This window comes from Haemaphysalis longicornis, unplaced genomic scaffold, assembly GCF_048455015.1.
Source record: "Haemaphysalis longicornis isolate Haplotype H1 unplaced genomic scaffold, Haemaphysalis longicornis Haplotype H1 scaffold_127, whole genome shotgun sequence".
In the NCBI taxonomy this organism is placed as follows: domain Eukaryota; kingdom Metazoa; phylum Arthropoda; class Arachnida; order Ixodida; family Ixodidae; genus Haemaphysalis; species Haemaphysalis longicornis.
The window spans coordinates 517,938-528,423 of NW_027526230.1; the positions used below are offsets into that span (position 1 = coordinate 517,938).

Here is a 10,486-nt window from a genome sequence, read left to right on the forward strand (position 1 = left end):
TTCACAGATGCGTCACTTGGCGTAGTTGCGCACCGCCGTTCTCGAATCGCTCAGCACCGTGCGGCAGTCTGTGTCGGCGATGGCCAGGGCGATGGCGACCTCCTCCGCGCATTCCGCCTTGGTGCATCTGACGCTTGCCGCCGTCCTCACGGCACCCGTGGACGCTTCGATGACAGCTGCGGTGAAAGCCTCTCGTTGATATTCGGCCGCGTCCACGTACCGCACGTGTCCGTCTTTGGCGTGTAGGTCGATGAGGGCCTTGGTTCTCGCATTCCTTCTTCCCTTGTTGTATTCCGGGTTCATGTTTCTCGGTAAGGGGTCTATCCTGATCTTGCTCCGGATCTCGTCGGGGATGGAGAGTTTGGCATTCTCCTCGTCCTGACGTCAGAGACCCAGGTCTTCGAGTATCTTCCTCCCGGCCTTGGTCGTTGACAGGCGTTCGAGCTGAGCCGTTCGTTGCGCCTCCGCAATCTCTTCAAGCGTATTGTGTACCCCTAGCTTCAAGAATCGGGACGTGCTCGTGGACTCGAACAAGCCGAGCGCCGACTTGTATGCTTTTCGGATGATGGCGTTGATCTTGTTCCGTTCGTGTTCCAGCCAGTTGTGGTAGGCCGCTACGTACGCAATGTGGCTGGCGACGAAGGACTGGACGAGCCTGATCAGGCTGTCCTCCTTCATTCCGGCTTTGCGGAACGTGATTCTCCTGACGAGACGCATCGCGTCGGCCGCCTTGGCGGTGAGACGGGCGACGGTCTCGCCGTTTCTTCTGTGCTTCTCGATGATCATGCCCAGGACTCTGATCTTGCTGACCTCGGGGATCGTCTGCCCGGACCGCGTTACGATCTTGATCTTCTCGTGCTCTCGCCGCTGACTGTTTTTGGTGTTGCCTCTTCGTGGTGTTATTGTTCAGGAGCTCCGACTTGCTTGGCGAGCAGACGAGGCCGGAGCCATCGAGATGGTCTTCGATGGCGTTGACGGCATCCTGCAGCTTGGCCTCGATCTGGGAGTCGCTGCCGCCGGTCGTCCATATCGTTATGTCGTCGGCGTAGATGGTGTGACGGACCCCCACTTTGCGAGCCTGTCGGTCACTCCTATCATTACCAAGTTGAACAGTAGCGGCGAGATCACGGACCCTTGTGGTGTGCCGGTACTCCCGAGCTTCTTGTCTTGCAGTTGTATGTCGCCAGCCCGCAGCTCGGTGGTCCTGTCCGTCAGGAAGTCCTTGACGTAACTGTAACTCCTTTCGCCCATGTTGAGCTTGGAGACTTGGGACAGAATCGCCGAGTGTTTCACTTTATCAAAAGCGCTCTGCAGGTCGAGCCCCAGGATGGTCTTGTTGTCTCGCGAGATGCCGGTGTCGTCCACGATTCCGTTCTTGAGCTGCAGCATCGCGTCTTGTGTGCTCAGGCGCTGTCTGAAGCCAATCATCGTGGCGGGGTACAGTCCTTCCCTCTCCAGGTAGTCCTGCCACCGGTTCATCAAAACGTGCTCCAGCACCTTGCCCACGCAAGACGTTAACGAAATGGGCCGGAGGTTGTCCGTGCCGGGTGGCTTGCCCGGCTTAGGGATCAGGATGGTCTTGGCCTTCTTCCAATGCTGCGGCAGCGTCCCTGTTTTCCAGCATTTGTTGTAGTAGCCCGTTAGGCTTTCGACGGATTTGTCGTCGAGGTTCTTGAGTGCCTTGTTGGTGATGCGGTCCGGTCCGGCCGCCGACCTGCTGTTGAGGTCCTGCAGCGCTGTGTGAACCTCTTCTACGTCGATGTCTCTGTCGAGGCGCCCATTGGGTAGCCCCCTGTACGGCCCGTGGTGCTCCGTGAACGTAGTCGGCAGGTATCTGTCGCTGATGCGGTTCATCACCGTGTCGGCTCCGTGTTTCATGACTTCCCGATGGATGAGTTTCGCCAGTCGGTCCCTCTGGTGCGACTTAGTTTTAGTTTCGTCGAGCAGATGCTTAAGCAAGTTCCATGTTTTCCCATTGTGCATCTGGCCATCAGCGGCGTTGCATATCTCGTTCCACTGTTGCGCGCATAGCGTGCGACAGTGTTCCTCGATTGCTTTGTTGAGTTCTGCGACTTTTTTCCGTAGCCTACGATTGAGGCGTTGCTTTTTCCATCTGTTGAGAATGCCTTTACACATAGCAGCGCTAACAGCCAGTGCTAGTTTCACGTACGTACAGAGTCCACGTACGCAAACGCGAAACGTATAGGTTGTATCAACGCCGCCTGTATAAATATTGCCTACGCTTCGTCCGCTTTCCAATGAGAACAATAGAAACGCTTAGTTCAGGCACTCGTCCGCTATGCGGCGCGCGCCGGCGGACGTCCCAACTTACGTCACCGCTCGCGATTTGCGAAAGCTGCACCCACTTCTGCGGCGTGTGTCTGTCAGCTTGTTTGTTGTGTTTCGAGAGCCGTTTCGCTCACATCCTAGCCGTGACGGGGCGCTCGTTCTGGGCCGCACTGGGGATCCCGTTCAACGTGTCGCTCGCTTCATACCTGCTGCATTTTTGGTAACATGACTTACGTAGGTGGACCTGGAATAGTGCAAGAACATATTAATTGTCGTGTAGACAAATAGCAAACATATAAAGGATATTTTCGGATGGTACAGCCCGTATTTTACTGATACATTTCTCCCTGGGGGATTTAAGGAAGAAAAAGGTGCGTGCACATTTTCTGTTCAAGCGCGCACTTCTACCATTACTTTCCGAAGGATATCACGTGCTTGTAAATTTCAGAAGATTATAGAAAACAAAAGGATAGGCAGTTCACGGTCCAGCCACGTTGTAAGGGCGCTTCGACAGTACAGTCCTCAATTTTAAAACTGTGTACCGACGCGGAGTGCGAACAGTGTGGACAAAACAAGGCCGAAACAAAAAGGGGACAGAGGGGGGATGCCCCACTCAGAAAATTTCGGGGCTGAGAGAGAGAGAGAGAGAGAGAGAGAGAGAGAGAGAGAGAGAGAGAGAGAGAGAGAGAGAGAGAGAGAGAGAGAGAGAGAGAGAGAGAGAGAGTGTGTGCACGCGCTATGGGTGAGAAAGCAAACGGAATAAATTGCGATACCGCGTGGTGTCTCTCTAAAGCGAGACCTTTGCACGGCTGACAGCCAGAAACGCTCCTAAATGGACAAACGGTGCGGTCCGAAGGGCCAAATAATCCAATGACGAAACCGGCATAGGATTTGACATTGTTGCTTTGTGGTGTGATATTACGCAAGCCAGACACACTGTTGTACACTGTGGGGTGTCGCAGCGCAGGTGTCTTCGCACAGCACCCACCCGGCATCGCCACACATATTGCCGCCTTGTAGCGCCTTGTGGCGCCTTGCAGCACCTTGCAGCGTCTCAGCCATTCCCCATAGGAACGGTAATATACCCTCACAAGTTTTCGCAAACTGCCATGGGAACTCCAAACGTGGAAAAGTGTCTCGTTAAACAGAAATCGTAATGACGGAATAATAAACAAAATTTGTTATTTAAATTATCGGAACATGTGATGAGTTTTGCTCAACTTTTATACTTGAAAAGGTTTCACGCACTTATTATCTTTGTCGCCTTTAAGAATTTTAATTGTTAGGCAACCGCTTCTCGTACCTTTCCCTTCCTCGCACTTCGCCGCGCCAGGTTTGAGCACGGTCGACAGTTATGCGCTGCGTTCGATGCACTCCCAGCGAGCAGAGGCGTCGCGAACCAATTCAGTTGAGAAAGCTTCGCTCAATTATGATCTGTTTATTTATTAGATGCGACTGCATCTCATTCATTCGCCTTGTCCATGCAGCGTCGTCGGCGTTGTTGTCGTCCGCCCCTCCCCCTTTTTCTCGCCGCGCGAGCTGCGCTCTCCGCCGCTCACCCCCTCTCCTCTCCGATGCCCCTCTCTCGCGAGGGGCATTGGATTGGATTCGAATGGATTAGCTTGGCTTGGATTGGATTGGATTGGATTGGATTGGATTGGATTGGATTGGATTGGATTGGATTGGATTGTGTTGCGTCATAGCCGCGGCAGACGCACTGGCGCCGGCGCATGTGCAGTACTCTATCGCCGCTCCGCTCCATCGTTCAAGCGCCGTTCCTCCGCTGTCCAACGCTGCAACGAGAACCCCCTATGCGTCGCATCTACACAGGGATTTCCGCGAGGGGAGGTGGGAGTTTTTTTATTTGTTGCAAATACCTAGAGCGCCCGTTGGGCATTTTTGTAGGGGGGTTAATTAATCACAAAAACAACAAGTAATCATACAATTGCTATCTATGGAATGGGAGTACAGGTTTGTCTCGGTAATCCGAACACAACAGAACATAGCAACAGAACGTAATTCAAAACATAGCAACAATATACGGTTAAAAGCAATAAAATCAAATGTTAGCATTCAGAAAATACTTTCAATAGCAGTCAAAACATTCGGTGCGAGCACAATTTCATTCAGGAGCATGTTCCAGTCGTTAATTGTATTCGAAAAGAAGGAATACTCAAGTACATTGATGAGGTACTGGTACGCTTTAATTTTTTCTAAATTGTATCTTCGTGTCGACACGTAATTCGGGCTTTGTTAGGTAAGTATTTTGTTATTTCCAGTTGATCCTATGTTAATGTTATAGAGAAGCTTTAATCTACAAATTTTTCTTCGTGAGCATGATGTTTGCGACCCTGAGTTATCTCGGATGGCAGAGCTTCTTATATCGAGGTTGAAGTTACCGTAACAAATCTGGCTGCACGCTTCTGTACCATTTCCAGCTGTTCTTGCAACACTTCTGTATATGGGTCCCACACTGCGCACGCGTATTCCAAAATAGGCCTAATTTTGGTGAAATGAAGTGTTTTTTTAATGATTGAGGAGAATGCTTAAAACTTCTCTGAAAAAAGTACAAGAGCCTAGAAGCTTTTGCAGCTGTTGCATGAATATGGTCTGTCCAATCTAATTTAGAGTTCAATGTTACACCTAGATATTTCGCTTCTTGTACACTTTGTAATACATTATTGTTTAAACGATAGCTACATTGCAGTGGTTTCTTCTTATTAGTAAATGTTACATCGAAGCATTTAGCTTTGTTTAAATCCATCTACATTGCGCACACCAGTCTGAGGCTTTGAATAAATCTGCTCGTAATACAAGTGAATCACCGACACTCTTGACAGGGTAGTACAAGACGCAGTCATCGGCATACAATCTGATGTTTGACCAGATACCATGGGTAAATCATTGACAGAAACCAAAAACAGCAGCGGCCCAAGAACTGATCCCTGGGGCACACCAGAACTTCAACGGGTGATGATGACGAGCCACTTCTGACTACCCGTTGTTCCCGTGAAATAAGATACTGTTTTACCCAACCAAGAAAGCGACAATGGGATTCCCAAAAGTGACAACTAATGCGACAAGAGGTTGTGTGGCACTACGTCAAACGCCTTTTTAAAATCTAAAAATACTGCATCTACTTGCAGGCCCTGGTCGAAAGAGAAGGCAACATGATGAATGAACTCAGATAAACCAGAGGGAAAACCATTTTGAGCTGGCGAAAAGAAGTGATTTCCTTGATCTCTTTCCTTCAATGATTTCCTTCAAGATGTTTTATGATAGACGAGTACAAAATATGCTCAAGTGTCTTACAGCAGACTGACGTTAAAGATACCGGTCTATAATTGCATACTTGATTGCGGTCCCCAGCCTTGTGCATGGGTGTGACATTTGCACTTTTTCCAATCACGAGGTAGCATTTCAGTTTGAAGCGACACATTGACAATTAAAACTAAGAAAGGAGCTACTGCGGCTGCGCAGCGCTTTAAAATATGGTTTAAGATACCATCAGGGCTATACGCGAAGTATGGATTAAGATTACTGAGTAATGACGTCACGCCCTGCTCGGTAATAACAATGTCATTCATATCTTGCAATTGTGTAAGCGAATGAGACACGAAAGTGGGATTTTGAGCTGAAAACATTGAATAAAAATATGCGTTAAATTCCTCGGCTTTAGAGAAATTATCTTCAATAATATGCCGTTATCCGTGATAGCAGGAATGCCAGCGGGGTCCCACTTGTTATATTGGATATAACTCCATACTTCTTTGGGAATTTTCTTCATTCTATCAGCTACGGATGATACATATCGGCGTTTTGAAAGCTTCGGGTCGTTTTTGAGCTGCATACTAAATTCCTTTTGATTAGCGTATAGGCTGGGGCTTTGTGTTCGTCTAAATGCCTTGTACATTCTAGCCTTTCTTGTTATGGACGTACTTAACTCTTGTCATCCAAGGTTTATCGACACCCTGTTTCTGCCTTTTGGATGGGACAAACTTATTTTTAATGAAATTAGTTTATCCTTAAATATGGTTCATAAGCTCTCTACGTCCAGGTATTGGCTGTAGTCCACAAAGGACGGGAAGAAATAACTCAATTCTGCATTCAAAGAATCGTAATTGCCCTTGTCATATAGATAATTTTTTTGTGGACATGGTCTACTATTTTTGACCCGCTTGCACATTAATGTACCATTTACAATTTCATGATCGCAAATTCCTGGTAATGGTATAACCGACTGAACGAAATCATCCTGGTTGCTGAATACCAGATCCAGCACACTACTTCCCGAAGCTGTAATCCTATACTCGGTGACAACTTAAGAACGGCACCGGAAGTTGCCGCTGTGCCTTATCACCGTAGCCGGATGTTTCTTCGAGCGGCGCAAGTAGGGCGTTACTGGGAATATTTTGAACATGGCGTGAGCCGTTCCCGTGATTTTTTCAACTTAATATGCTTATAAACGACTCCAGTGACGACAGACAAACTGCGTGAGACAAGGCAGACGATATCACGCATTCATGGCAAACCCCTTTCAAAACGCGCGCGCACTGACGTCACGGGTCCGGCGCTTTGGCGGAGTGATACACTACATGAGGTGGTGCCGTTCTTGAGTTGTAATCGAGTATAGTAGGAAAATTTACTGACTGAAAAAGCCCATATATGGACGAATAATTTCAAAAAATGCAGCGTGAATTGCCCTTCTACTATTTTCAACCGGAAGTGTATTGTTCCAGGTAACGTCAGGCATGTTAAAATTACCGCCGAGAAGAACAATATCAGACGAAAGGGCCGAAAGTGATCTCGATAAACTAAGATGGGGGGCTGTGCTGACAACCAGGGGGTCGATAAAAAGAACCCACTACAATATTCCGTCCGTCCGGAAATAGTACTCTGCAGCACACAAATTCGGAAGAAGAGTCATCACCATGGACCGGAATACTCTGTATAGTATCGCGTACTAGAATAAACACGCCACCACCTTGGCGTATTCCGATCTTTCCGGTAGCTGGTATACCCCGAAGGAAACACTTCATCATTTCAAACGTCACCATTTAGCCAGAATTCTGTATCAATAATAATATCCGGTTGCGTACTGCTGACCAGGCTTCTAAATTCACTGTTCTTGTTTTTCAAGCTACGGCAGTTCACAAAAATAAAAGACAGGTTATCGAATGAAGCATTATTTCGTTGAGACGTCGTATGCGTTAACTGCTACTGATCGCAATCACGAACAGAGTCACTGGTGCTATCGTGCAAGTAAGTCTTGCCATCCAGCGTGAGCTTATTGTACCTAAGTTTAATTTTGGCACCGCATTCCCGTGCAAAAGCGATGAGCTTTTCTCTTTCTTGTCGGATGTTTCTAGAATAATCTTCACTTCCTGAAATTTTAGTACCTTTTAATTTTTACGCAGCAGAGAGCACCCGTTGCTTGTCCTTGAAAAGAGCGAACTTCACAATTATTGGTCCGGGCTTATCATCTTTAGGTTTGCCCATTCTGTGAACCCTTTCTATTGATGACGGATTCACTGTAACCTGCAATTTTTCAGTGTAAAGAGAAATAACCCTGGCTTCTGATTCATCCCATGTTTCTTTTTCCTCTCCTTCCGCACCAAAAAACAGGAGGTTATTTATGCGGGAGCGATTTTCAATGTCATCCTGTGTTCTGAAAGCCTTTCGCATCGCATCTGCAAGTTGGTTACTCTGGATACGTATTTCGTCACTTTCAACATGTGTCGTTGAAGGGAGTCATCCTACAAGGTTCTCAATTTTCGTTTCAAGCTGCGCAATTTTCTTGATTAGCATTTCATTCTGCGTTTTTTAGCGCGCCGAACTCCTTTGTTAATATTTCTTGACTTTCTAACATCTTCGGCAAACCGCGAAGCGTTTCAATGAGTTTCTGTTCACATTCTCTTAATGGCGGGCCGGGGTTTTCCTCAGCATCACCCACCGGCCAGTAATAACCATTGATTTCTATACGCCGAGCACAGAAGATAACTCAAACACGCAAAAAGCAAAAAAACCTCTGAACTGGTCCAGTGGGCTCCGGTGCCGACAATATGATCAATACGCGAATATGCGACAAAGTTCCAGCGTTATTCTAATCACGTGAAATACTGATCTCAGTTTTGAAAATGGTGGTAATAAAAAGCCCCTCCAGAAGAAATGAAAAAGAACAGTCCGGGGAAGAGAAAGAAAATAGGAAACTGGACTAAGGTAAGCACTAAGCGAGTGCAGCATAAGCCAGTCGCGAGCTTGCGAAGTCACCCTCACTAACTTTCGCTGTCGCGTGCCAAATTTAAATTATTACTGGCCCCGTCGCCGTTATGCGCTTTTTGCAAAGAACCAGAGACCATCGACCATTTCTTCTTCTCCTGCCGACAATTCTCCTCGATAAGACAAAGATACTTAGAAAGTACATGCAGCCGGCTAAACCTCCCGCTGTCTGCTACAGTTATTTTGTCATTCGGGGCGAAGGAACTGGGATTCTGCCACGGGGATCTTTGCAGTGCGTTGCACTCATTCATCCTGGAATCAGGCCGTCTGCTGTGCTAGACATCATGTAGCCCTACTGGATTCCCTTGTCAAGAATATGCGCGACCAGCTCACTGCTTCGTCTGTACCACTTTCTTCGTGTTTCTTACTTCCAATTTTGATTAAATGGTGTTCGTTTTTACCTTTTTCTAATTTCTTTCTCTAATCTCCTTACTTTTATTTCTCTAGTAATCTACTGCTAATCCATCCTAATATTTAAATATTTTTCTTTCCCTACAAAAATTGCCTAATTTCTTTCGGTAAGGCGCCCATTTCCTGACCAATCCCCCTGACTGGGTACGCGCCATTTCACTGGAACCACCACCGCCAAGCGAGGACGTGCTTCGAGGTTACTGCCGATACATGGGGCAGCAGCCCGAGCGCAGCCACTAATTTAATCTCCTCTTGGTTAAACCACCCGCGGCACTGAATTGGTAAACGGCGGGCTTTTTGAAAATCCTTTCAATACCGCATAATGTATGTTTCCCTGTCGCAAACTGGGCTTGCGCGGGAAAAGACTTACGCTGGCCGGAAAGAGCTGATTGGAGAGGCAGGTATTTGCAATTATGTATACGGTGGCTATTTGAAATAGGCGTAGTGCGCTGAATGAGCTCAGTTTTTTCGACAGGGAAGGCAAGGACGAAGAAAAAAAAAAGTTCTGCAGAAATTCAGAGAATTATCTACTAATGCGTAGCATTCTTACGCCCCTTTTCGTGAGTATGAGTTCTTTTACAGCCAATTTTGTTTTGTTTTGTTTTTCTCAATCCTGACCGACCAGTTTTTTTTTTTTTTTTCATTTACGCTATCATAGCGACTGAAAGTGGAGATTTAGCGAAAGCTGCGTTATTGTGAAAATGCAGGGCGTTGCACGGTTCGCCATTTTCAGCAGTTCCACAATAATTTTATGTTTTTGGTTTTTCAAAATTTCGTTCGACCAATTATCTCCGTTTACGATATTATATAACAATTACATTTGGAACTTTCGATAAATCTACTTTATTGGGTAAACGGTTCGCCATTCCCCATAATTTTTTTATATTCGCCTTTTTCCTTTATATTTTTAAAATTTTGTTCGGCAGATTATCTCCATTTACGCCATGAAGATATTCCGCGAAATCTCCATTATTGTGAAATGAAGGGCGTTTACACGGTACGCCATTTTTCGTATTGTTTTCATATTTTTCTTGTTTTTTTTGTTATGTTTTCAAAGTTTTGTTCGGCCAATTATCTGTGTTTATGCCACTATAATTACATTTGGAACTTTCGTGAAATCTGCATGATTGTGTAAATGCAGGGCGTTACACAGTTCGCCATTTTCCGTAAATTTGTTTTATATTTTTCTTATTTGTTTAGTTAGTTTTTCAAAATTTTGTTCGACCAATTATCTCCATTTACGTCATTATAACGATTATATGTAGAACTCTCGCGAAATCTGCATTATTGTGGAAATGCAGGTGTTACACTGTTCACCATTTCCCGTCTTTTTATAAATTTCCTATTTTTTAGTGTTTCAGAATTTCCTTCTACCAATTATTCATTTACGCTAATATAATTATTTCATTTGTAACTTACGCGAAATCTGCATTATTGTTGACATGCAGGACGTCATACGGTTCGCCATTTTTCGTATAATTTCTCTTTTTTTTTATTTATTATTTTT

The 10,486-nt window shown here is 46.0% G+C and overlaps 1 protein-coding gene across 1 annotated transcript; it reads right to left on the reverse strand.

Annotated features, from left to right (window-relative positions):
- Window positions 1–384: 384 nt before the first annotated feature.
- On the reverse strand, window positions 385–1,878 carry LOC144163646 (uncharacterized). Its single transcript, XM_077694443.1, has 4 exons — window positions 1,681–1,878; window positions 1,133–1,464; window positions 921–1,091; window positions 385–871 (listed from the first exon to the last, which is right to left on the reverse strand). The coding sequence occupies exons 1-4, from the start codon at window positions 1,876–1,878 to the stop codon at window positions 385–387; spliced, it is 1,188 nt and encodes a 395-aa protein (XP_077550569.1).
- Between the last annotated feature and the right edge of the window lie 8,608 nt (window positions 1,879–10,486).

Excerpts from the sequence above, each read along its gene's own strand:
- LOC144163646 (XM_077694443.1), bottom strand. The coding sequence starts at position 1,878 with ATGAAACACGGAGCCGACACGGTGATGAACCGCATCAGCGACAGATAC. Across the intron at positions 1,465-1,680 it reads CGGACCGCATCACCAACAAG|GACTACCTGGAGAGGGAAGG; the intron begins GCACTCAAGAAC and ends AACCGGTGGCAG. Across the intron at positions 1,092-1,132 it reads AGTACCGGCACACCACAAGG|GAGTGACCGACAGGCTCGCA; the intron begins GTCCGTGATCTC and ends TGGTAATGATAG.